The sequence below is a fragment of the Gopherus evgoodei genome, chromosome 17 (genome assembly GCF_007399415.2).
Source record: "Gopherus evgoodei ecotype Sinaloan lineage chromosome 17, rGopEvg1_v1.p, whole genome shotgun sequence".
Taxonomy (NCBI): Eukaryota; Metazoa; Chordata; order Testudines; family Testudinidae; genus Gopherus; species Gopherus evgoodei.
The window spans coordinates 751,043-778,436 of NC_044338.1; the positions used below are offsets into that span (position 1 = coordinate 751,043).

General features: G+C 45.9%; 3 protein-coding genes across 4 annotated transcripts in view; 2 read left to right on the plus strand and 1 right to left on the minus strand.

Annotated features, from left to right (window-relative positions):
- RPA1 (replication protein A1) overlaps positions 1-25,542 on the plus strand; it is a 47,395-nt gene extending 21,853 nt beyond the window's left edge. For both annotated transcript variants that reach the window (XM_030536266.1, XM_030536265.1), the window contains exons 11-17: positions 125-264; positions 5,502-5,650; positions 17,822-17,954; positions 19,284-19,460; positions 21,087-21,194; positions 24,005-24,091; positions 24,487-25,542. In XM_030536266.1, the coding sequence (XP_030392126.1) occupies positions 125-264; positions 5,502-5,650; positions 17,822-17,954; positions 19,284-19,460; positions 21,087-21,194; positions 24,005-24,091; positions 24,487-24,597 (905 nt within the window). In that variant the 3' untranslated portion in view covers positions 24,598-25,542. The remainder of the gene's footprint in view (positions 1-124; positions 265-5,501; positions 5,651-17,821; positions 17,955-19,283; positions 19,461-21,086; positions 21,195-24,004; positions 24,092-24,486) is intronic.
- LOC115636335 (protein ABHD15-like) overlaps positions 1-27,394 on the minus strand; it is a 575,307-nt gene that overhangs the window by 87,273 nt on the left and 460,640 nt on the right. The window lies entirely within an intron of this gene.
- On the plus strand, positions 11,021-27,272 carry LOC115636339. Its single transcript, XM_030536299.1, has 2 exons — positions 11,021-13,018; positions 27,262-27,272. The coding sequence occupies exon 1, from the start codon at positions 11,847-11,849 to the stop codon at positions 12,756-12,758; it is 912 nt and encodes a 303-aa protein (XP_030392159.1). The 5' UTR covers positions 11,021-11,846; the 3' UTR covers positions 12,759-13,018; positions 27,262-27,272.

Below are 27,394 nucleotides of genomic sequence, written 5' to 3' on the forward strand. Positions count from 1 at the left end.
ATTTAGAATCTGACTAGAAGTAATCTGATGCTACCTATGTGCGAGTTCTTCCCATGCAGTCCTTGCTTATCTGCCCCAGCCATGACCTTCAAGTAATTCTGACTGAATTATGCCTATTTTTCAGACATAATTGGAATCTGTAAGAGCTATGAAGACATCTCTAAAATTACAGTGAAATCTAGTAATAGAGAGGTGTCCAAGAGGAATGTGCATTTGATGGATACATCTGGGAAGATGGTGACAGCTACTCTGTGGGGAGATGAGGTAAGTACCCTGTTACCTGTTCTGAGTTTTCAGATATATAAAAAGAAGACTGGGTGTGGTATGTCACCTAAGGCAGGTAATAGTCCTGGGCTAAGGGAGGAGATGCATCTCAGTATTGAGGACAAAAGTTTTATTTTGGCTTTACTCTGTTCTGACATTGTTAGCCTTTCTCCAGAATAACTGTATGCTGTGGCTGAACTGGTGTAGTTTGAGCAACACTGTGCATCATGTCTGTCAGGGTCTGAAGATAAACAGGCTTCTGATTCAGGAAGCCAGTGTCAGCATTAGCTCCAGGTGAGTTGCTGCTTGATCAAGGAAGAGCTCTATGACCAAAGGTTGCAGCGGGGTTAAGGTTTATTTGTAGGACAGGGTCCTTGGAACCCTGGCTAAAACCAGTGCTTGTAGGGTTGTGAGGAGGAGTCAACCTCAAAAGCTAGCAGGAATAAACAGCTAATGAATATATTTGAACTGGGATTTGGGGGACATGAGCTCAATTTTAAACATTGCCATAAATGTCTGATGTGGCCTTGAACAAGTCACTTTGTTGTTTTCTAGCAATGTGGTAGATTCTTGTTGATCTGTGCCCCAGTTTCCTGTATATAAAATGGATATGATTCTAATCCACCTGACAAGATTCTTTGAGGCTAGATGTTCAGAAGTCACACAGCTTCTCTGATGGAAGGTGCCACAGAAGAGCTAAATGTTAACTCCATGCAAATAGCCCTTTTGTACAGCTATAAACATGAATTGAAACTGTTTTCTGCCACAGACTGGAGAGGATGAGCAAGCTGAGAGGGAGGAGAGGGGCACAATATGGGTAGTGAATGGCCAGCCTGCTGCTGCAGGCAGAGATCTGTGACCTGTGTGATCTGCAGGATCTCTTGAATATTAGCACTCACTGTCTTCAATCCTTGTCTTGTACTGCAATTTTTTTGCATGGCTGAATATTGGGGTTGGTGAGGTGGATTGATTTAAAATCATCAATTTTAATCATGATTTAAATCAGCAAGCAGGAAATCTTCGTTTAAATGATCAATCTTAGTCATGTTTTGCATTTATACTTTTGAGTTATTGTCATAAAAAAGTTGATTCTCATTGGTTGGTAACAATTATAGCATGTTAGTTTGTAACTAAATATAGCCTCTATTCTAAATTTTGTGCTTCTTTTTGCTACTCAGGAAGATACACTTTACCAATACACAATTCTATAGTTTGTTACATTTATTCAGATTCTTATATTTTTGTTATTACTATTGTTGGTGGACAATGTATTTCTTTACTAGATTAATTTTTTTTTACTTGTGCTTTGTGTTAAGCTCTGTGTTGGATGGAAATTCAATTTCAATTAAAAATGTGCATCATTTTAATTGTTTGTTAGTTAAAAATATCGTATGTGCTGGATACATAAGGAAAAAAGCTAACAAAACAAGTTTTCTATTTAAAAATGATTTATTAAATAAAGGAAGAATTATAGAATCATATAAATGTAGAGCTGGAAGCGACCACAATGTTTATAAGCATATTTTAATTTTGTAAGCATACTCTCCACTCCATTATCCAAGTCATGAATGAAAAGATTCAATGGTACCGGACTCAGGACAGATTTCTGCAGGACCTCAGTAGATACGTCCTCCCAATTTGACTGCAAACCATTGATACCTACTCTTTGAGTGATGACAGGTTTCAGAGGGGTAGCCGTGTTAGTCTGTATCAGTAAAAACAATGAGGAGCCCAAATAAATTTTAGTCTCTAAGGTGCCACAAGGACTCCTCATTGTTTTTACTCTTTGAGTATGGTCTTTCAACCAGTTATGCACCCACCTTTTAGTGATTTCATCTAGACCATATTTCCCTAATTTGTTCATGAAAATGTCATGTAGGGCTGTCAAAATCCTTACTAAAATCAAGATGACACCTACTAGGCCAGCAATCCTATCAAAGAAGATAAATAGGTTAGTTTGGCATGATTTGTTCTTGACAAATCCACACTCGCAATTTCTTATCACTGTATTGTCCTCCAGGGATACAGATTGTTTTAATAATTTTGTTTTCTATGTGTTTCCAAGTATTGAAATTAGGCTGACTGGCCTATAATTTCCTGGCCCTCTTTGTTCCGCTTATTAAAGACAGGTACCTAACTTCCTTATAAGCTGCGCAGCAGCCTATTTAGTGCCATGCAGGTGCTCAAGGAACCCACTCAGGGACCTGCTGGAGAAGGGTTGCCCTAGGCACGGCCAGAGGAGGGTGGACTGGGCTGGCCAGAGCAGCCCAGCCTGACCCCGGAGCGACCCGGACCCAGCTGGGGCATCCTGACCTGACCCTGGAGCAGCCTGGACCCCGGCGCAGCCGAGGTGGCCCTGCCCTGGCACGGCCTTCCCCACGCCAAGACCTACTGGGGCTGGGGGAGGGGCACCTATCCTGCAGCCCTAGCCCCAGAGCTCCCACGGCTGGGAGAGGCACCTCTCTCTCCCAGCCCAGGCGCTGCTGCGGGGGGAGTCCTCTCTCCCCTCCATAATCCCGGAGAACCAAATCCCTCACCACCTGCACCCCAACCCTCTGCCGCAGCCCTGAGCCCCCTTCCCTGCTCTGAATCCTTTGGCCCCATCCCCACCACATGAATTTTGATACGAGCACCAATATGAAGGTAATGTGTCACATATCACCTCCATATTGGTGCACATAAAATTTGTTCTGCACATGGGTGGGAAAAATTAGGAGGAACATGGATAGTTACTGTATTTCCTCTTGTCCAGTCCCCTAGGACCTTACCCATCTTCCATGAGTTCTTGAAGATAATCAGTAAAGGTCCTGAGATAGCTTTAGCTAGTTCTTTAAGTACCCTAGGGTGAATTAATCAAGCCTTGTTAATTGGAATCCATCTAATTATCTAAATGGTCTTTAACCTGTTCTTTCCCTATTCTGTGTGTCCCTTCCCCCGATGGTTCATATTGATTGTGATAAGCATTTATCTGTAGCTAGTGAACTGAAGTGATTCTTTCTGGTCACCATGCCTTTCAGGATTTTGGAACTAGTAGATTTCATTCTCTTGCAGTGGCACCGGAACCAGGGGGGGGCCAAGGAGAGCGAAAGCCCTTCCAATTTTTACCAGGGCAGACCCCGCCCCATTTCCTTCCTCTTCTCCCCAAGACTCCACCCCCTGACCAGACCAGCTTGGAGCCTGGCCAGTTGCGGGAGCCATGCAGACACTCAATCTGCCTGTGGTGCGGGGGAGCTTAGAGCAGCTTCTGGCCCACCATCCCTTGGGTTCCCCTCCTAGCCCAGGGAAGGGTAGAGGTGGAGGGTTTGCAACTCCACTCCAGCTCACCACAGCTGCCCATGTGGCTCTGGCTCGGGTGCGAGACCTCGGAGCCGCTGCCCCGCCATGGTAAGAGCTTGGCGGGCAGCTTGGGGAGCCATGGACCCTCCACCTGCCCTGGGTGGGGGGCCCAGGGGAGCGGGTCATGGGCAGGGGGCTGGTCTCGGCATGGCCCCCTCACCACAGGTAGGTGGAGGGTCAGCCATGGCTGCCCACGCACCTCTTATCATGGCCGGGCTGTGGCTCTGAGGCCCTGGCCAGAGCCGGGTCAAGGAGAGTTACACAGGCAGCTGTGGTGAGCCTGGGTCTCTCCACCTGCCCAGGGCAGGGACAGGGGCAGGTGGCTGCTTTCACCTCCACTCCAGGAAGGGGGGGTGGGGGCAGGACCTCCACGGGAAGGGGGTGGGGGCCCCATCCCACCCACCCACCTACTTTTGGGAAGGCTCCAACACCCTTGTCGTCTTGCACTTAATTTTTATTCATAGATTGGAAGAAGAAAGCAAGTTTTCCTGCTTTTTCAACTCACAACTGGTTTCTTAACTTTTAATGAACTAGTCATTGAACTGAACTAATTGAACAAACTGATATGAAGAAGATATTTCCTCCGCACCTGCAAAAGAGGTTACTGTTGTCAAAAGCCTAAACAGCAGCATGTGCCCCTGGAACTGGCAAAGGCTCCCCGTGAGGGCAAGCCAGCTACTAAGACCCCTTGGGGCAGTGGAGGGCTGCAGATCCCTTGAGACAAAGCAGTGCTCTCCACCTCTGCACCGAAGGTCACCAGAGTCGCAGCCCGGATGCTCTGGGGCTCATCCTCGGTCAACAGCACCACGTTCACCTAGTTCCTGGTGCTAAGTCAATGACTTCCACCAGTTCAATTGTTTGACTTTCTTTAAAACTTGCCAGCAAACATGCACTGCTTATTATTTTTTATATTTAATTTAAATGATTTAAATTGATTATAACATAGGGTGTCTGTTTTAAATTTAATTTTAAATAGGTTTTATTTTTAAGAATAAACCTGTATTTGATTTAAATTAAAAAATCTGATTTAAGTTTTTTACAATAGTAAAAAAACAAAACAAAAAGCCCCACTCTGTTATCCACCCCCAAGGATGAGTATGTGAAAGAATGGTTCAGGGTCTCTTTGAGTATGGTGGATGTGACCAACACCATTTCCAACTCTAGTCTCAATCTTTCAGCTTCTCCCCTTGTGTTCACCCACCACAACGTGATGACTACACGACTTCCTGGGAGTTGTCCCTTGTCTGAGGGCTCTAGGTTCTAGAAACTTCTTAATCTCTAAACAGAGCTGCTGAAGGGTATGGGGTTCTCTTCTTTTTGGGGATGTCTCTGTGAAAGTGCCCAGATGACATCGATCTTAATAAATTTTGTTTCAGTTAAACTGAGAAAATGGAATTAAAAGAAAAAATGTTTGCTTAATATATCCAGATTTACGCTTCTCATAAGCTAAAGTAGATAAGGCAGTCTCAGTTTTGCTAGAGGACACAAAAAAAAAAAAAAAGTAAGTAGCTTGCATCTCCTGAAAGCAATCATTTCTCTGACCACTCAGGTCTTCCTGTCAGCATGTTACTGTCTAGAGAGAGATCACCCTCAGGTTAAGTCTATTCTGATCCAGGGCAGCAACTCTCCCTTTCCAAACCATTTTTCTCCAGTTAAATGCGCACACACTAGGGTTTGGGGACTTCCTGCATTCTCTGAGATTGGCAATTGGGGATACAAAAATCCTGTAAACAATGATAAATAGCCCATTTTCAAAGGCTTAATGACCTAGCTTAGATACTGTACCTCATAAATACAGCTAGATAGTCTGGTCTAGTTTGGGCCTGTTTAGTCATGATCTATGAATTATGAACTGAGGTGAGCTGTCACATTAGCCATTAATGTTTTTTGTGTTTTCACAGGCTGAAAGATTTGATGGTTCTAGACAACCTGTGGTAGCCATCAAAGGAGCCAGAGTCTCTGATTTCGGTGGCCGAAGTCTCTCTGTTCTGACCTCGAGCACGGTCGTGGTGAACCCAGATAGTCCAGAGGCATTTAAGCTCCGAGGATGGTATGATTGTGTACTTGTGTTGAATAGAGGGGACTGACTATTGCTTGACTTTAACTTGTTGAGGATTCTGTTCTTGTTTTACTCCTGTAATCCACATGTGAGCAGTCTATAGAGCATTAAGAAAGGAAGCATGGGATTCGGGTTCTAAATAGAACAGTTTCTATTTCTCTTGGAGGCATTATGGCCTTTGAGAGGTTGGTTTTAAAATTCTTAAACTGACAAACCTGTAATCCTATAGCAAACTAAGAAGAAATTGGAGAAGAAGCAATTAGAATGGAAGTGGTGTGTGTTGACCCAGATCCTTGGAAGGCAGCATGAAATCAGACTTTTAACAGCTCTGCTTCTATGGGTTTTACCTGTGAGAATGTTTTTCTTCCACAAGCTTTGTGCACTCTGCAGGATCTTATATGGGTTCAGCTAATGTGAGTGGGAGGAATAGTTTTGATTCTTGAAATGTTTTGTTGTTGTATTGTAGTCTCCTTTTCCATTTTTAGATGCCTTTTATGGTATGATAACAAAATAACATCAGATCTTTGTCAGCAAAGTAATGTAATTCCAGAGGTTCCCCTAATGCTGCTAGATTACAAGCACTGGTAGGAGGAAACTACAACGGTAGGAAGGATCTAGTGGATAAGGCACTGGACAGGGGCTGAGATCCGGGATTCAATGCTTGGCTCAGTCATACACTCCCTATGCGATCTTGCACAAGTCACTTAATCTACCCTGTGCCTCCATTTCTCACCTATAAAGTGAGATACTTCCATACCTCACAGGACTGTTGAGAATAAAATCATTAATGGTTCTGAGGTTCAGATACTGCTGTGATTTTCATTAGATGCTGTTTTTTACGAAGTGCTGTCAGCTTGCTCAGTCTGTACCAGGTACAGACATAGCCCTTCCTCAAGGGGGTTACGCTCTAGTAGGTAGCAAGCATCAGACACATTGGGGAATGTGGAAGAGGGCTCTATCTTAAGATGCATGTTTTGTTTGTTTTAATGTAAATGTAGGCTCATGTTTGTGGGCTCTGTACAATAAGTGAGGTTTGAGGAGGAATTTTAAAGGGGTGGGAGCCTGGTGGAGGGCCCACCATGGAAAAAAGTGTGAAAATGAGCATGACGGAAGACGAGAGGAGAGGGTAAAAAGTAAGAAATGAGATCAAAGATACAGGGAAGAGCAGAGGTGTGCAGTCTGAAAGGTGAGATGAGAAGCTTGCCCCCCCACCCATCCCCTGGCTGATGGAATTGCTACCTTTAAATAAACATAATTAATATTGAGCAACATGGCGGAGAATAGTGTATTTGGCACTGTACTTCAGGCTGCTTAAAAAAAACTTGGAGCAAGTTAGCCCATTGCATGACCCCCTAGATCTTCCTGATAGTTGGCTCTTTCTCATGCTTCACCAGCGTTAATAGTTCATGGGTGGTTGCCTATGGACAGTAACTTAGAGCTCTTGAAATTAGTGTTTACACTAACATAGCCAGGTGTTGTGATGGTTTAGTCTGATATCTGTGTTGCACTGTACTGAAAGTCATAAGACCTTACAGTACAGAGAAGAGTGCATGGCCTCCCAAATGAACTGGAGACCCTTTCCTCCCTAAGAAAAGCTAAACAAACACTACATTAAAGTAACAATGCACAGCAGTTCCTCAGGGATGGGAAGATAAACACTAATAATTACTTCAGCTTTTCAGTTTCCTGACTCTGGAATATCAGAATCCTAAATAGTAGTATTATCTTTTTTGAGAATTATAGATTTTTGTTAGTTTAAGATCATGATGTCCTTCCCTCCATCAGAGAATGGGTTTTGTCTGTCAGTGCCACTTGTCACCTGGCTGCGGTTGCTGGAGCATGAAGTGATGGTCGTTCACCATCCTGCTCTCAGCCTCTTCTGACCTTGAGGGTGGAGACAGATAGGGTCATAACTCAACCTCTGATTCTCCCACTTGGCACCATCCGTCTGTTTTTAGACTTGCTTTAATATTTGAGGGAAGCTTGGAGAAGATGTGCCTTTGAAAGAGGCTTGGAGTAAAGGCTTGGGAGCCTTGTAAATTGATACCAGTTACTTTGGAAAACTATGTACAGGGTGCATTTGCTTTTTTATGCAATACACTTGAATTCCATTTCAGTGACTCCCAGGCTTTCAAGTCTCCTCTTCCCAAGACTTCAGTTCCCCTCTGAGGCCTCTCTCAACCCCATTCAAAGTGCACATAGGTTGAGGCAAGGCTTCGTAAAAAGCCCTTACCTCAGCCCTGCGTGATTTCAGTTCAGTTTTCAGTGTGCAACTAAGTTAGTCATGCACATATTGGGTGCTGCAACTGCCTTAGCTGCATACTTCATAAGCTCAGGAAGAGAATTGTATGCAAAGTGCAGTTCTTTTTTGAGTGCTTGCTCATGTTGATTCCATTCTAGGTGTGCACGCACCCACGTGCATGGTCGTTGGAGATTTTTGCCTTAGCAGTATCCGTAGGGTGGCCAGTGGAACCCCATTGAGTGCCGCACTCATGCACCAGTATATCAGGCTCGGCCGACCCTATGCCCTCTCAGTTCCTTCTTACCGCTCGTAGCGGTTGGTTGCCGTGCCTTCCCTTGCATTGCAAAGGCTAGTGATTTTCATCTACTGTCTTCAAGCCTTAAGGCCTTGTAAATACTTTTGTTCATATCACTTAGTGTTAAGTAGTTAAGTGTAGTTAATAGTTAGCAGTTAGGGTCCCAGCGGGGACTTTGCCGTAGGCCAGGCCTGCACAACTCGTAAAGTGGTGAGGGCCACATTACTCCAAAGAAAACAGCTGAAGGCTAAAACCCCCCGGCCCCTCGGAAACAATCCCCCCCCTCAGCCCAGCGAAGCATTCTGCCCCAGCACCGCCCAGCCCTGCAGAAACAAACCCTCCTTTCCCAGTGCCACCCCACCAAAACAACTGTGGGCCAAAAAGGAAGGTTGGGGGTGGAGAGGTGATACTTGATTTTAAATCAACCAGGGGCTCCCAGCTGAAGAGGTGGCTGGGAGCCCTCAGGGTCAAATTAAAGGGCCCCGAGCTCCGGCGGCTGCAGGAACCCGGAGCTTTGTGGGGTTGGGGCAAGGATTTAAAGGGCCCAGAGCTCCTGCTGCTGAGGGGAGCCCGAGCCCTTTAAATCCCAGCCCCAACGCATCCGCTGGAGCCGCTGCTGGGATTCAAAGGGCTCTGTGCTGCCCATGGCAGCGGGGAACCCTGAGCCCTTTAAATCTCAGCCATGGCCGAGAATCTCTGCGGGCAGCTCAGAGCCCTTTGAATCTCGGCCACGGCTGAGATTTAAAGGGCTCTGGGCTCCCCACGGCTGTGGGCAGCCCAGAGCCTTTGAATCCCGTCCGCAGCTGGCAGGGCCGGCTCTAGGAATTGCGGGGCCCAATTCGAACATTTTTGGCGGGGCCCCGGCAGGGATGACTGAAAAAAAAAACACGTAAAAAAAAAAGCCTTTCATTTCTTAGCAACCAGTTCCTTATAAAAAGTTCTGCCACAGTATGTATTTTTGTACCAGTAGGGTTACCATACGTCCGTATTTTCCTCCTGGATGGTGATTTAAGATCCAAAAAGCCTGACATGTCCAGGAAAGTACAGATGTATGTTAACCCTACCTAAAGTTCTTTTTTTAAAAGATGTGTCTGAACTAGAAATGAGCTCCACCACTCCCTGAGGATGTGCTAGGGTGCACGTGTGGGTCCCAGCTGCTCCCTGCCCACCTCATTGAAGCAGATGTCCGGGTTACTTCCCTGGGAACTACAGGGCACCAGTGCACATGGGACTGGCTGGAGGTGAGGGGAAGGTGGCTGGAGGTAGGGACTTGCTGCAGGCTGGGCAAGGGGTGTGGGGCAGGCTGGAGACGGCGTGTGGGATGGGTTGGCTGGCTTCAGGCAGGGCCACGGGGGGGGGGGGGGGTGACATGGGTTGGCAGGGCTGGAGACAAAGGAGTGCAGGACTGGCTGGCTTCAGGCAGGGGGGTGCGGCAGGAGTTGGCTGGAGATAGGGAAGGGGGTGCAGGGCTGGCTGGAGACGGGTTGGTGCAGGGCTGAAGGCAAGGCAGGGAGTGAGGGGCTGGCTGGAGACGGGCTTGCTGCAGATAGGAACTGGTGCAGGCAGGGCAGGATGTGTGGCAGGGGTTGACTGCGGGCAACTGGTGCAGGTACAGGGGGTACAGCCCATCCTGTATGGTGAGTGCCCCCTCCTGCTGCCTCCCCCACCAGGGTAGCAGTAACAGCCCGTGGCTCAGGAGCTATTTAAAGGGCCTGGGGCTCCCCTGCTTCCACTGCCCGAGCCCTGTAAATAGCTGCAGGAGCCCTGGGGAAGTGGTGGGGCTCCGGGGGCTATTTAAAGGACCAGGGCAGCAAAGGCATCTGGAGACACCCCCCCTGCTACCCCAGGGCTCTGGGGGCTATTTAAAGAGCCTGCGGCTCCCCTGCTTCTACCTCCCCAGCCCTTTAAATAGCCGGGGAAGCGGTGTGGCTTCAGCGGCTATTTAAGGATGGGGGTGGCAGAGGCAGCTGGAGCCCCGGCCCTTTAAATAGCCCCCGGAACCCCCCCACTATCCCAGGGCTCTGGGGGTATTTAAAGGGCCTGGAGCTCCCCTTCTTCTACTGCCGCAGCCCTTTAAATAGCCACGGGAACCCTGGGGAAGTGATGGGGCTCCGGTGGCTATTTAAAGGGCCTGGGCGGTAGAAGCAACGGGAACCCCGGACTTTTTAAATAGCCCCTAGAGCCCCACAGCCCTACCCCAGGGCTCCAGCAGTGGTGCTTTGGTGGCAATTTAAAGGGCCTGGGAGCCACAGGCCTTTTAAATTGCCCCCCTGGGGAAGCTGAGCCACCCCGCTACAGCGCACTGGCTTTTGCTGGTACACCGTACTGCGGTTTGGGCATGTGGCCCTCTTACGGGTGGGCTGATTCAGGGGAATTGGATGAATTGGCCTAAAGCCGGCCCTGGCGGCTGAGATTTAAAGGGCTCTGGGCTGTCTGTGGCTGCGGTTAGCCCAGAGCCCTTTGAATTCCGGCTGTGGCTGAGATTTAAAGAGCTCTGGGCTCTCTGTGGCTGCGGGCAGCCCAGAGCCCTTTGAATCCGGGCCGGGGCTGAGATTTAAAGAGGTCTGAGCTCCCCTTCGTAGCGGGCAGCCCAGAGCCCTATGAATCCTGGCTGCGGCTGGGATTTAAATGGCTCTGGGCTCCCCACCGCTGGGGGCAGCCCAGAGCCTTTTGAATCCCGGCCGCGGCTGGGATTTAAAGAGCTCTGGGCTCCCCACCACTGCGAGCAACCCAGAGCCCTTTGAATCATGGCCGCGGCTGGGATTTAAAGAACTCTGAGCTCCCTGCCGCTGCGGCCAACTCAGAGCCTTTTGAATCCCTGCTGTGGGCCGCACAGTGAGCCTCTGCAGGCCGCATGTTGTGCAGGCCTGCCCTAGGCAGTGCATGCCCCGGTTTCCTGAGTTTAAGCCCTGCGTGGTCTGCAACAGGCCTATGCCTGTAAGTGACCCTCATAGCAGCTGCCTCAAGTGCTATGGGGAGTGACACATTAGAGACAAGTGCCAAATTTGTAAGAACGTCCGTCCCAGCACACAAAAGGAGCGGGATATTTGGCTATGGACTCTCCTCATGGAGTCCGCCTTTTCTCCGGCCTCCGTGCAGCCCCACCAGGACTCGCTGAGTACCTCTGCTTCGGTGCGCATTGCACCCCCAGTACTGTTCCCTGTCGCTGGTGCCCAAATGAAGACTAAAGAACGTAGCTCCCTGGCACCAAGCTAAAAGGGCCATGAGCCGTCCGGCAGAGGACCTGCTTCATGCTTCCTGGCCACTCCAGATCTGTGCACTCGCACCGTCCCCCTAGCCGGGGCTCTTCGTCCCATGAAAGGTCCCACCACCGACTCCCAGGAGCAGCATGGGACCAAAAACCCTGGCGGCACCGCCGCCTTCACAGGCTTCTCTGGCACAGGCCTCAGCCCATGCTGCCGACGCAGCATGTGCCCCCGGAACTGGCAAAGGCTTCCCACAACGGGAAGCCAACCACTAAGACCCCTTGGGGCAGTGGAGAGCCGATGATCTCTTGAGACAAAGCAGTGCTCTCCACCTCTGCACCGCAGTTTGCCAGAGTCGCAGCCCGGATGCTCTGGGGCTCATCCTTGGTCACCAGCACCATGTTCACGGTCGCCGCTGTCTCAACGCAGATGGCCTAGAGCAAGATGCCGGTCTCCGTACTACCGACGCTGCTTCCCCTCCCACAGATCATCCTCTCGGCACAGGTTCTGGTCGTCTGCATCGTGGGAGAGCTCCCTATCGCCTCTCCAGTCCCCCCGGCATTGATCACCTTGCTCCGGGCACCGGTCCCCGAAGGCAGTGGTCGGCAAGCAGACCCAGGTGTCAACAGCCCCACCGTGGTCAATGGAAGGGGATTCTCTTGCACGGAAGCCCAGTTCAGCCCCTCACTTAGTCTGCACCCACGCAAATGGGTACCTGAGTGTACGTTGACATTTCCAACTCAGCAGCACAGCCAGTGGATGGTGCAGTGGCATTATTGGGGCACATGGGGAATGCCAGTTGTGGCGATGCCCCCTTCTCACCACTCATCGGCTGTTGCCTCGGAGCAGCAGCTGGCGGCACTGGGCTTGGTGCAGAGGGCACGCCTGGTGGTTGAAGCAGAAGGAACAGCACTCACCCCTAAGCCTTCCTCCCCCGTGGGGGAAGATGCCCCGGAACCTCCCCTGGTGGTGAAGTCATCGTCCTTGTCCCCAGAGGAGGCAGTTGCAGGTCCCTCGAGGGCAAGCCCGCTGGACAATTTCAAGGAACATCAGGCTCTGCTGAGTCAGGTGGTTGAGAACTTGGCCCTGGAGGTGGAGGAAATGGCTGAGCAGATGGACATCTTGTTTAACATTCTGTCAGCTCCACTCCAACCCATGTTGCAAAAATGGTGCACGATGGTGTCCTTAAGATTACCAGTACTCTCTGGCAAATTCATTCCTCCAACTTCAAAGAGGACCGAAAAGAAGTTCTTTATCCCGGCCAAGGGGTTTGAGTACTTGTATACCCACCCTCTCCCAGGCTCGCTTGTGGTCTCTGCGGCAATGAAAGAGACAAGGAGAGACATACCAGTTTGACTCTCAAGAATAAAGAGGTTAAACGGTTGAATCTGTGAGAAAATTTATTTGACGGATAGTTTGCAGTTCTGGGTGGCAAACCATCAGGTCCCCTTGGCCTGTTACAACTTCAAGTTATGGGACTCCCTCCATAAGTTCAAGCAGTCCCTTCCACAGGGTTTGACCCAAGAATTTGGCACTTTGGTGAGGAGGAGGGCACTGTGGTCACCAGGTGCTCCCTTCAGGTGGCATGCGATGTGGCAGACTCGGCAGCCAGGGTGGTTGCATCGATGGTGGTGATGAGGTGCAGCCCCTGGCTTAAAAATAAATAAATAAATAAAATGGAGATATACCAATCTCCTAGAACTGGAAGGGACCTTGAAAGGTCATTGAGTCCAGCCCCGTGCCTTCACTAGCAGGATCAATTTTTGCCCCAGATCCCTAAGTGGCCCCCTCGAGGATTGAACTCACAACCCTGGGTTTAGCAGGCCAATGCTCAAACCACTGAGCTATCCCTCCCCCAGCTTCAGGCTGCTGATCTCTCCTAGGAAATGCAGACCTCCATCCAAGACCTCCCATTTGATGGGAACAGTCTCTTTTCGGACCAGACTGATGCGAAGCTACGTGGGCTGAAGGACACCAGGGCCACCCTTCACTCACTGGGAATACATATGCCGCAGCCTGCGAGGAAGCAGTTACAGCCGCCCCCGCCACCTAGGCCTGGGCAGTCTCACCAGGGACCTGCAAGAAAGGACAGAGATACTAGTTTCAGCCGCTGTCACCCTTCTTCCTCCCACTCACCCATGCAACCTGGTCTGGCAAAACATTCCAGGGGCCAGATGCTCTCTTGTTGAGGTTGAGAGTGATTCTCCAGTCTCTGTCCAGGATCCATCCTGTTCATTCCTCAACCATCTGTGTTCCTTCCATTCGGCCTTGGCCCAAGTCACCTCAGACCATTGGGTGCTAGACATAGTGTCTCACAATTACACCGTGCAATTTTCGGTCACCTTTCCTTCCTACCCTCATTCCTCCCCATCTCTCTTCAGGGACACTTCTCACAAGCAACTCCTTGTTCAGGAGGTTGAGAACCTCCTGTGCATGGGGCCGGTGGAGGAGATCCCTTGGGACCTACTCACACTACTTTCTAATTCCAAAAGCAAAAGATGGCCTCAGATCCATTCTGGACCTGTGACTCCTCAACAATTCTCTCAAAAAGTTGAAGTTTCACACGATGTCCCTGGCCTCCATTGTCCCCTACCTGGATCCGGGAGACTGGTATGCTGCTCTTGTCTTGAAGGATGCCTATTTCCACATCTCCATCTTCCAAAGTCACAGACGTCCTCCATTTTATAGTGGGCGAACACCATTTCCAATTTACGGCGCTCCCCTTTGGCCTCTCATCGGCTCCTAGGGTTTTTACCAAATGTATGGCCCCGGTGGCCGCTTACCTCAGAGGTTAAGGGGTCCTGGTCTTCCCATATCTCAAAATGGCTCATCAAGGGCAGGTCCTGGAACCAAGTATAGAGAAGCCTTGATCTAGTGCATTCCACCTGCCATGACCTGGGCCTGTTGATGATAAACAAGAAAAAAATCCGCCTTAAGGCCAGTCCAACACAGAGTTCATTGGAGCCATTCTCATCTCCACGCAAGCCAGAGCCTTTCTTCCGGAGGTGCATTTTCAGACTACGTCAGACCTGATTTCTCATGTGAGGAGCTGCATGCTCACCACGGCTCACACTTGCCTGCGGTTGTTGGGCCATATGGGCTCCTGTGCCTATGTGGTCAGTCATGTCCGGCTCCACCTCTGGCCTCTGCAAGTGTGGCTGGCGTCGGTCTACACCTCCAAAAGACATGATCTAGACCTGGTGGTCTGGATGCTGGAGCACATCCTGTTGTCCCTGAATTGGCGGTTGGATGCTGGATCGGTGTTGCAGGGTGTTCCCTTTGTGACCCCATCCCCATCACTGACCCTGATTTCCGATGCTTCGAACCTGGGCTGGGAAGCCCAGCTGGGCGAGCTGAGCTCCCAGGGCTGATAGTTGCAGGATGATCTGGCCCTCTACATTAATGTCACGTAGCTCAGAGCAGTTCTCCATGCCTGTCAGGCCTTCTTGCCCCACCTGAGGGGCAAAGTGGTGAAGGTGCTGATGGACAATACTGTCACGATGTATTATATCTACAGACAGGGTAGAGCCAGGTCATCAGCCCTCTGCCAAGAACCTCCCAACCTTTGGCACTTTTGTGTGCGGCATGCCATTTATCTGGTAGCCACTCAACTGCCCAGCACCAAAAAATGTGCTAGCAGATCGCCTCAGCAGGATCTCTCGACTCGCCATGAGTGCGCCATCTGGAGGCGGCCAGTATGATCTTTTGAAAGTGGAGGACTCCCTAGGTGAACTTGTTCGCGTCCTGCCAGAACAGGAAATACTATGTATTTTGTTTGCTCGAGGGGATGGACAGGGGCCCTCATGTACGCCTTCCTGCCAGTGTCATTGATCCAGAATCCTTGTGAAAATCAAGCATAACAGGACAAGGGTTATCCTGATAGCCCCTAAGTTGCCTCGATGTGGACCTTTCAGTAGCCGAGCTGCTGCGACTCCCTCTCTGGTCGGACCTGCTGTCTCAGAATCATGGCAGTCTCCTGCAAATGAACCTGGAGGTGCTGCACTTGACAGCGTGGCTGCTGCATGGTTACGTGCGGACAAGCAGGAATGCTCGACCCTAGTGCAACAGGTTCTGCTGGGTAGCAGAAAACCCTCCACCAGTGTGACCTATCGGACAAAGTGGGAAAGGTTTACACGCTGGGCCTCTGATTGACGCTTCTGAGCCCAGCAGGCCTCCCTGCAAATGATCCTGGACTATCTTCCCCCATCTCTAGCTACAAGGCTTGTCACTGTCAATCATGGTCCACCCGGCTGCTATTTTTGGCTTTCCATCCTCTCTTCCAAGGCAGGTCGATCTCCGCTCACAACATGACGGCCTAATTCCTAAAAGGTCTGGAGAGTCTTTATCCACACATCCGGGATCTGGTTCCTCTCTGGGATTTGAATCTCGTGCTGTCAAGGCTCACGGGCCCTCTGTTTGAGTCTCTGGCATCCTATTCTTCTCCTTCTCTCCTGGAAGGTAGAGTTCCTGGTGGTAATTATGTCTGCCTGCAGAGTGTCTGAACTCGGGGCACTTACATCATAACAACCCTATACAGTGTTCTAGAAGGATGTGGTTCAGTTGCAACCGCACCCGGTGTTCCTGCCCAAGGTAGTCTCCCAGTTTCATACTGGCCAGGACATTTTCTAACTGGTCTTCTTTCCGAGGCCCCATAATTCCAAAGAGGAGTGCAGGTTACACACCCAGAGGTCTGGAGGGTGCTGGGCTTCTGTGTCGACAGGACACAGCCTTAAATCAACGCAACTCTTCATTGCTGTGGCAGATGGGATGAAAGGTCACCCAGTGTCTGCTCCGAGGATTTCGGCCTAGATCACAGTCTGCATCCTATACAGCTATGAGTGTGCCTCCACTGGTGCTAGTCAAAGCGCTTTTGACTACAGTACAGGTGTTGTAAGTGGGCTTATTGGCTCAGGTGCCAATTCAAGAGAGCTGCTACCTGGTCATCTGTCCACAAGTTTACATCCCTGGGATGATGCTGGCTTCGGCTGGGCAGTGCTGCAAGCTGCAGAACTGTCAACTCCAAGTCCACCTCCATTGGCATGGCATGTGAGTCACCTAGAATGGAATAGACGTGAGCAAGCACTCAAAGAAGAAAAAACGGTAACTTACCTTTTGCAATGGTTGTTCTTCGAGATGTGTTGCTTGTGTCCATTTCATTAACTGCCTTCCTGCCCCTCTGTTGGAGTTGCCTGCAAGAAGGAACCAAGAGGGCATAGGGTTGGTGGCACCTGATATACTGATGCGTAAGCATGACACTGAAGGGAGTGCCACTGCTGACCCTCCAGATACCACTAAGACAAAAATCTTCTCCGACCGCACAGGTGGAGGCGCGCGTGCATACTTAGAATGGACTGGACATAAGCAACACATCTCGAAGAACAACAGTTACAAAAGGTAGGTAACTGTTTTTTTCAGCAGGTTATAACTTGGTCAAATCCAAACCAGTTTTCATCAGAACACTCAAAAGCACTTCTCAGTGAGGTCTATCTTTGTGCCAGGTTTCAACTTTCACTCCCTAACCATTTGGGCTGTAGAGCTGTGCAGAAAAATGTTGCAAGAATTTATTATGATAGTTAAGTGTTCCATTCTTCTCAAAAATAGCTGAACTGTTATTACTCAAAATTTTCCAGAAGAAAATCCCTTTTGTGCAAAGACAGAATATGAGAAACTTCTCCTTCAAAGTGAGTGGCTGAAAATGAGATTAGAATTGAAAGCTTATGCAGCCTTACCTATAATGGTCATTACTGCTCCTGTGGACTTCTGTTATTTCTTTGATGGATATATAACTAGTGGGTTTTTGAGAGAGCTTCTGCTACCCAAATCAAATGTGCTGTAATTCAATTAATGGTCATGGCTGTATGGATGCAAGAGGCTACCCTTTTGTGGACAGTGGTCTCTGGGAGGTTTGACACAACTGAAATGAGCTTTCTGCTGAAATAAATTTGCCACTACATTGAAATCACAACATCACCTGAGCAGGGCTTGTAGCACCAGCTTCACTAACAGATGTATTTGCTTATTTTAGCTCAAGAAATATGATCTATTAAACACTGTTTGCTTTTCTTTAAAGCTGTGGGAAAGATAATTGCAGCATGTAATTTAATTCTAATTATGCAAATATCTGGCTGCTTCTAAAATGCATACAGTTCCTGGTTTGGCCACTAGCTGGCATCAAAGCTATGGACATGTAAACCAGAATTTGTCCACCTTTGAGATTATAAAATACTATGCTAATTAAAACAGTATTAATTTATCCTGAAATTCTATTTTATTGTAATATGCACATGGTACAGTAATTGTTTCCTGTGGAAGTCACTGATAAAATCGCTCTTGTATTAAGTATTTAAAACTAAATATAAGATTTTGGATAAGTCTGGCTGGTTTGCATTCCAAAAATGGAAGAATCTCTGTGCTTTCAGGTTTGATTCTGAAGGGCAGCTTTTGGAATGTACCTCAATCTCTGATCTGAGAGGTGGACCAACAATTGGGGGAAATACCAACTGGAAAACTTTGCATGAAGCTAAATCTGAAAATTTGGGACAAGGAGATAAGGTAAAATAGGGCTATTAAATGCAAACTGTGTATGCTGCATAGAAAATAAGTTAGGTTTTACATAGGTATGGTGTTTAAAGTTACCAGTTCTTGAGGGGGGATACCTGTGGAGACAGTTAGAACTTTTGATCTTACTGAGTTTAAACAGAGGTTAACCAGATCCTGAAGTTCATGGTATCACTTATTTATTTTTCATATTATAGTAGCAGCTAGAATCCCCAACAGAGTTCTGAACTCTGTTTTAAAAAAAAGAAAGGCACTCTACAACCAAATAGCTTTCAATCTAAATAGTTAAGACTAATTGTGAGAGGAGAAACAGGTATAAAGAGGTGAAGTGACTTCCCCAAGGTCACACAGCAGGTCAGTGGAAGAGTTACATAAGAACATAATGACGGCCATACTGGTTCAGACCAATAGTCCATCTAGCCCAATATCCTGTCTTCCAACAGTGGCCAATGCCAGGTGCCCTAGAGGGAACGAACAGAACAGGGAATCATCAAGTGATCTATCCCCCGTCGCCTATTCCCAGCTTCTGGTAACAGAGGCTAGGGACACCATCCCTGCCCATCCTGGCTAATAGCCATTGATGGGACCTATCCTCCATGAATTTATCTAGTTCTTTTTGGGGTTAGAACCCATGTCTGAGTCACAGTTCAGTGCTCTGTTCATGATGTCACACTGCCTTTTGGTTTTGAAATTTAAATGCCAAAGCTTCGTGGCATAAACCTACCAGCATCTAAAGGGTAGGAAGAGACTTTTCATATGGGAAGGTTATTCCATAATTGCCCATTATGGAGTTTTTTACTTCGTCCTCTGAAGCTTCTGGTGCTGGCCACTGTCAGACAGGCTAGACTTGATGAACCATTGGCAGGGCAGTTCCTGTGTTCTTTTATTCTGCAGGCTGTGGTTTTACTGAATGTTAGTTTGCAGCACACTCTTATTGTGTATAGATCCTCTGCCTTTTGTAATTTCACTCTCTAAAGAAGAATGGGGAAAGTATGAAATTTTGTTGTTGTGAGTGAATAACAGAACGTGAATCTCCAGTCTTGACTAGAGACAATGGGAAAGCAAATGTGCTCATTCTTATAAACTAAGGATTGTGAACATGGTTCAGTGAAGATTTAGGGAGTTCATTTAACTTAATAGAACCCAAGAGCAGTGGCAGCAGCAGATTTGAGTTGCAAGTCCCAGTGACCCATAAATGTGAGAGGTCTGTTAGTCATAAAAATCCAGCTATGGCCTTTCATGTTTTCCAATTAGTTTAGAACTTAGATTCAGAAACAGAAATCCCAATGTTTTGCGGGTAATGTTGCTCTCTCACTCTCTCAGGCAGATTATTTTAGCTGCGTGGGCACAGTGGTATTCCTGCGCAAAGAGAACTGCATGTACCAGGCATGTCCCTCTCAGGACTGCAATAAGAAAGTGATAGACCAACAAAATGGACTGTATCGCTGTGAGAAATGCGATCGTGAGTTCCCCAACTTTAAGTATCGCATGATACTCTCGGTAAGTAAAAGGATTAGGTTAAAGAGTTGTTCATTGACCATATGCTTCATATAAACATAATTATACCCCTGTGTCTGAGAGAGTGGGGCAGCAGAACAGTGTGGTCCAGTGAGTTTGGGTCCTGTGGATAAATGGGCATTAAGCAGCTTATGTGCTTTAACCAAGCAGGTTAGGAGTGTTTCATTGATCTGATTAGCAGTTTGTTTCCTGGTGCTTCAATTAAAAGCTTTTTTTATTCCAAAAAGTTTCAGGCTAACCCAGTTGATTCTGTGTGGCATGCAGTGCAAAAGTTAGATGGCCCACATATCTTCAGTTGTGAAGATAAACTAATGTAAAATGGCATTTCTGGAGAGCAGTAATTGCATTTTTACAGCTGATACCTATATTTAGTTCATTCTTTTGTAGGTAATGTTCTGCGTCTCATGCATTAATGGAACCTGCTTCAGGATAGTGTGTCTGAGAATTGTTATTGTGACACCTGCTTGCACCACTTACATTGAGATTCTTTTCAGCCTTTACATTTATAAAATGCTTGAAAAATAGTGGGTTATGCCTGCCTTTAGAAGTGCTGTGCTGGGGAGTCTGCTTGGGAGGGGATCTATTGCTGCAGTTTCACTTTGGGTAATACAAAGACTACATTAAACAGTGCTTCCAAACAGAAATACTCATCTTATTAGAAAATCTAAAAATGTACAAACTACCCTATGAATTAGTATTTCTACTGTGGAGTGTAGGGGGGATGTGGGAGGTGTGCTCATGAATTTCACACCACTTGAGTCTCCTGTTTTTCACAGAAGCCAGAGAATTCACTTAAGGATTTTGTTTGGTCCTTAACTTGTACCACATTGTTGCTCGGTATTGTGGGAGTCTCAAGGTAGTGTGATTTTTTGCATGCTGTTTTGCTGAAATACCTGGATACAATTTGGTTTGAGATGGAGACATTAAAATTAAATTAGGAGACAAATTGGTTTCTTGAACTGATTGTGGTGATAGAGATTGCAGGCTAAGATAAAGCTCCAGCCTTGTCGATTCCCACGCATGTGTTGGCATCTGTTCTGTTGAAAGCACTATGCATCTGACACTTAAAATCTTTGAAGTTTGTGATAGCCTGTACATCAAGTTCCAGTTTCCAAATGTGATCTGTACACCAGGCTTCTGTACAGCAACCCTTCCTGCCTGAGTGTAGCGTGGTTGGTATCAATCTGCATGCAGCTGCTGCTCCTGTTCACTGGCATGAAAAAAAAAGGTGTAGTGCTGCTTGCAGCTAACTTCATTCATTGCTGTGTTGCACTGAGGCTAATGGTCTGTGTTCTGCTGTCACTTACACTAGTACTTCAGTGTGATGGCAGCATACAGTCATTTCCCCCATACGTTTAAATTACCAGCTTGTTGGCCTCTCCCTTTGATTCCAGTTGAAGCATGTTGCTAGACAGTCTGTACTGCCATGAAAAAGATTGTTGCACTTCATCCACCAATGAATACAAATAGTTACAAAAGGCAGGGAACTTGAGGCTGCAACAGTCTCACTTAAATTTTAAAGCTCTCCCCTGCTGTAAATTAAACCTTTGTTCTTGAGTTTTCTTGTGTGGGAGACAATTGGGTTAAATGTCTGTGGACTCTTTTTAGGTGAACATTGCAGACTGTCAGGAGAATCAGTGGGTGACATGTTTTCAGGAGTCAGCAGAGGTCATTCTTGGGCAAAATGCTGCTTTCCTGGGAGAACTGAAAGAAAAGGTGAGTCAACTAGCTTGTTCTTTTACTTTACTTTACTTTATTTTACAAAACAAAAACAAAAAAACCTGTCTAGAGTATACAAGATTCTGTTTCCATGTATTTTGTCACATGGGGTTTTGGAAGCTACCAGTGGTTGCTGTAGCGCCACTATGCTACAACTACCCTCAAAAAGGTCTCTTGTCCTTTCTGATCCTGTAGTTAGACTTTTGTGACAATTCACTGACTCTAAAGGACCCTTGAAGGGTGTAGATTTGGATCCTACAGTGAGTTCTGTATGGACAGACCCCCATATACACACACAACACCATTGAATTTAACAGGGATTTGCAGGGGCCTAGGGTTCCACTCATGTGGCTCTCATTGCAAGATCAGAACTTTGTTTATTGAAATGAGTATACAAGGAGTATCTGAGAGAATCCTGCTATATTTAGCAGGAATTTGATTTTACCCATGTCTTCCTACTTTCTTGTTCACACTAGCCAAAACTCCTATCAACTCAATTCTGAGGCTAATTTTACTGGTGCTGCTTAGTGGAATTCAGTTTTGTGGGCCTGACAAAAATTATGACTTTTTTAATAGTGTGTGCAGAGATGTTTTAGACATCTGTGTCACCAGATTAGAATAGTTTGATAATAAACCACTTAAGCTTTAATGAAAATGAGTCTTTTCTTCTCTTTATGTATACATACCTCTCCTCTACCACAATTTCCCTCCCCTCTCCAAATTACCCCCCACAAAAAAAACCCAAAAAGCTTTTTCTCTTGAAAATGATCTTTTGATGTCAAAGCTCATATCAGACATGAAGCAGGTCATTCAGAAATACTTAGCTTATTAAACTGAAGTGTATTAAATGTTGCTGGACCTGAAGTCTTAGAGGAACTCTGTTGCACAGGATGGCAACATATTTTTAGCAGTCACCTATATAACTTGATCTGACTTTATTTTCGAAGGATAGTAGCAAGTGGCTAAGCTGTCCGCCACTGAGGTGTGATGCTGGTCATGACCATAGTTATGTTTGTATACGTTTTCATTTTACATCCCTAACTTAATGAAACCCTCATCTTTCAGACATATTTGGTCTGTGCCTGATTCTGAACAAAAATGGTCCAGCCAATTCTGAATCAGAGGAAAGTTGGGGAAAATACTTTCCCAATTACCAAAAAAAACCCCAAACAAACAAAAAACTTGTAGTCTGGTGGTTTTTTTTTAAAAGAGCTGTATGGGGAAATAGCTTGGGGTAGAAAATTGAAATAGTACGGAGAGACACCTTGTGGAGAAGCGATGCCTTTGATTGTTCCAGACTAAATCGATTTTGATTTGATAATTTTACGAGCCTCTAAAAACAGTGTTCTGTGCATTCACAGTACATTTTGCCTGACTTTTTTCACTAAATGCTTGATCCAGCGCCCTTTGAAGTCAGGGGAAGTTCTTCCATTGACTTTAATGGGCATTGGATCAGAGATTAAGTGTGTACCAAAGCCATGTTGCAAGTGTATGTGTAAGTAAACTTTCATCTACTTCTTTGCTCAGACCTGCCCAGGACCCATTGCCAAACTTTTCTGGGAAATGTGGGGCCCTGGTAAAAGGGTAGTTCTTCTGTAAGAGCAGCTTTCCTCACATGTCCAAGGTAACAGTAAGTTTGTGGCAGAGCTGGAAACAAATCCCTAGTGTAATGAGACTGGTGTATTAGCCACTAGCCAATGGTGACACTCAGGAAAAAAAATCACTTAAGAATGGATGTGCTTAATTATGTAGTGTGTAGAACTCCTGTTCCCCTATCTTTGTCATATCTTTTGAGATTGACAGATGAAACCACTATGTAGGTGCAAAATAGTATGTTTCATAGAAGAAATGAGACACATAATGAGTAGCTTGCTTTGGCCTGTGAATCATACATAAGACCTGGGTTCAGCTCCTGGATCTGACCGTTATCTGCTCCTTGACTTTGGATAAGTCACTTTCCCACAGTAGCCCAAATCTATAATAGAGACATTAAAGCAGGATTTATTTGCCTATGTCACTCAGGGGCTGTGGGATCTAGTGAAATGTCTGTACAGTTTTTAAAATGTAAAGCTTTGGGGGGCGGAAAAACTGCTCCCACAGCTTAATTTGATAGTGTATTGTACTTGAGAAATGGTATGTGGTCATGTAAGAAAAGTCTGTATTGTTAGAATACACATGACAGATAGTTACCATTGCATGTGTAACCGTAACTTTTCCTGACTTTTCTGTGCGACTTGAACAGTCATTGTATGGATATATATATAAAAAAATCACAACACTCCCCCTTTTTCTTGTGTGGTATCCTTTCAGATGAATGTGTGTCAGGATGCCAGGATACATGCGGCTTCACTAGATAAGCGCAGAAGCTGATAAGTCTGATAAGACTGTTGGCAGTGAAATGGCTAACCATCTTGACATTTCAGTGACTATAATTAAACATCAGAATTAACCCCAGTTTAGAAGCACGGGGGACTTCACAGCTGTTGGTGATCTCAGTTTAGTTCTCTGCAAACTCAAGACAACTGTGCATTGTTTCATATGGCCAATCAAGGTCTTCAGCATGGACTAGAAACTTCAGCTTTTTAAAAATTTAATTTAAACTACAACTGCGGAAACTAAACAATTTGTTGGAAGAACAGTCCTCCAAACAACTAGATTTTACTATGCCCACACACTTCCATTGTCGCAGCTAGCCTATATTTTAACAAATTCCCTCAAACTTTACAATGGCTGAACTTTTCTGAGACTTTAAGGTACAGCTGGATGCTTGAATTGTCATCTCACATCTGTCTTTGTACTCCTCACAGAATGAGCAGGCATTTGAGGAAGTGTTCCAAAATGCCAACTTCAGCTCATACGAGTTCAGGATCAGAGTCAAGCTGGAGACTTACAATGTGAGTACCCCCACCAGGTGGATGGGGGCATATAACTTTGCTATATTTAGACTCGATTGACAGGAAGCTGCTTTCTTCTTTTATGCTATGAAGTGAGGGAGGGGAAAGAGCAGCTTCCAAAGGTGAACAGTGGCCATCCTAACTAATACAGCATGGAATGAGAGAAGAATCAGCATCATTTTATGATTCTGCTTTTCTTCTTACTCAGCAAAATCTAGCTTTTTACTTTGTTTTCACTGGAACTTTTAGCTCTGGAAGCCAGAACTTCACAATGTTGAGTAACTTGACACCAAGAGTAATGAAGCTACTTTGAGCAAAGGGAGATTAGAACTCGTTTGTCTGGAGCACTGAGCCTCAGCTCTCCCTCTCTGACATACCACTTTTCTCTTTCAAAGGATGAATCTCGTATTAAGGCCACAGTAATGGATGTGAAGCCTGTGAACCACAAAGAATACAGCAAGAGGCTTATCATGAACATCAGAAAAAACGCAGTACAGCTAGGATAAGAAGGATGGTGTTGATTGAGCTGAAACTAGAACTTCCACACACAATAACTAAAGAGCTGAAGTTACCTTGATTTCTTCCCACCCCATGTGACAATTTGGCATTAGTTACACAGTGCATGGTAGCCCTTTATAGTGAGTAAGTGATTTCATGGAATCCTATGTGCAGATATCCCAGTGGTAAGTTAAAAGAAAGTGCACTCAGGAGGCCTTGGTTTATCGTGGACTATCTTGGTCAATTAAACTATGGCAGAGCTAAAGAGGAATCGCTGGACAAACTGATACTAGTTGCTCCTGCAGGCTTGCAACCTGTATTAAGATTTCATTCTTCAGACATTCTGTATGCCTTTGCTAAAGTAACTTTGCGCTCTCCAGAGATTTAAAGCTAAATTACTGAGTTTTTACACTAGAAGAGACTGGTGATACCCTTGGCACTTTTGACTTGTTCTGAAGTGGGTGAGAGGGAGGGAGAGACTGTCATGCAGTTTTCTGATGTGGACTAAGGAGAAAGGGCCTATTAGCACAAGTCAGTCGGTTCTTCTGCAGAATTCAAAGGCTTTCTCTTTCCACAGGTGCCAGGCAGTTGTTAATGCTTGGAATGGCAATATGGTAGAATTATTAATCAAAGACACATCTCTCATATCGGAAGAATATCCTTCCTTCAGGGTTTATCAGGCTGAGTCAGATGGGTCTGATATTAATCAAAATTGTCTCTTCTGGGAGAGGCTGATAAGCATTGACTCTCTGTCCCCCCAGGGAAATCTAGGCAACTACAAAGCATTGCTTTAGTTTTCACTTCACATACTTCCCGCCTTATACATATTTCTTGTGCTGGTGTTTAATTTCTTTGTTTTTGTTTGTAAAAGTGTTAATCAGAAATAAGTTTTTAAATGGGGGGGGCACTTTATGTTAAAACTGTTTCAATAAACAATAACAATAAACAACAAAGATTTGTTTTGTTCATATGTTGTGAATTCTGCTTTCTTTGAACTGAAGATTTCTCATTAATGGAAAGCAATTAATTAGCTTCATAATAAGTGTTCACTTGGGGGAAACATTACCTTTTTTTCAAACTCTAAGGTTAGACTGAGGAATGGAGATTTGTCTGCCCGATGTTGGCAGCAATGGAGATGCAATTTATTTATTTTATTTTTTTACCATTTCTGTGCCTGCGAATGCTGATGATCTGGCACTTTGGGGATTTTTATTGACGTTTACACAGCAGTCTAAAGCTAACCAGGCTTTGAGATTTGTACAGACAGTGAGCTAGTACAGAAAACAGTAATTATGCTACTGGGCTTTTCAGTCAGCAGAGCATGCTAGCTGTGTGTGCTCCTAATCACATTAATTATGTGTTCCCTGGCTGCAGCTCACAGCTTGGCATTTGCTGTGCAGCTCCAAACATCCAGGCAGTATTGCGGTCAGTTTGTGGTAGCCAAACTGAGTTTTGTTGTAGAACTGTAGCTTGTGTGCTTGATTGGTACCCTCTTTACTGCCTGAGATGTCCTGTTTGTGTCCTTCAGTTTGTGGGTCCTTTTATGTTCAGGAGCTGTAAATGCCATTGCTGATAATGGGCATGAATGGCATTTTCTCAGGCCCATTAAATGCCTGGACATCTCTTTTTCACTTTTTGGATTCTAAAGGTAGTGAGTAGATTGCACTTGGTTTTTTGCTGATGCTTCAGAATTTTTATGGAAGTACTTGTTCACTCTGACCTTACTTGTAAAGCATTGACTAGAAAATTACAGTCTTCAACACCGTTCTGGATTGACAAATTGTGTGTTAGGAGTGATAATCTGTCTTTCCACTCTGCTAACCAGTCTTTTAGTTCTGCTCCTCTCTTATACTTCACCTCCCTCCCAATTTGGGAGCACTGAAAACAAGGTGTTAACGTGAAATGTTCCTAAGTGTGGTGAGCCCTTGAGTTTATTTCTCTTGCTCTCAAGTTGGGGGAAGAAGAGACATACAGCTATTGCACAACTGTTGTGTGGACACATTTTTACTGGGGTGTTCCAGTGAGAAAACAATTGCCAAAGCTTCACTTTAGATTTCTCGTTGGAGATGCACCAAAAACAGGTGTCAGTGTTTTTTTATTTTTTAAGAGTTTGTGTTCCCAGAGGATCTTGTAAATAGATTCTGGCTCTTGGACTTTATATTTTTTGGAAGTATAACAGCAATAAAGGCCAATTATTTTATTCTGCATAATATCTTTCACTTATGGATCAATGTTTCTGTCATAGCCACTTTGACATCTCTGTTAAACAATTAAGAAAAAAAAATCTTGCCTTTATTTTATAGTACTAGAACTCACCTCATATTTTATTGTGCAAGAGACTGAAAAAATAGTAGCAGGTTTCAGAGTAGTAGCCGTGTTAGTCTGTATCAGCAAAAACAACCAGGAGTTCTTGTGGCACCTTAGAGACTAACACATTTATTTGGGCATAAGCTTTTGTGGGCTAGAACCCATGCATCTGATGAAGTGGGTTCTAGCCCATGAAAGCTTATGCCCAAATAAATGTGTTAGTCTCTAAGGTGCCACAAGGACTCCTCGTTTTTGAAAAAATAACTATCTCATTTCTGTCTATTTCCATTGTTCTGTGCTTTCTGTTAAAGCCCTCCTAGTCTCTGGTTTCCATTGTTCTGTGCTTTCTGTTAAAGCCCTCCTAGTCTCTGGTGTGTTGCACTAACTTTTTGAACTGCCTGGTCAAAAATTCCACCTGCCCCTTTTTGGAAGGACTGTTTCTGAAAGATAAAAATATTGATTGAGGTATTTAATACACTAATGAAAACCACAGTTATT

What these genes read in the sequence shown, in the direction of transcription:
- LOC115636339 (XM_030536299.1), top strand. Translation starts at nt 11,847, where the DNA reads ATGCCGGTCTCCGTACTACCGACGCTGCTTCCCCTCCCACAGATCATC.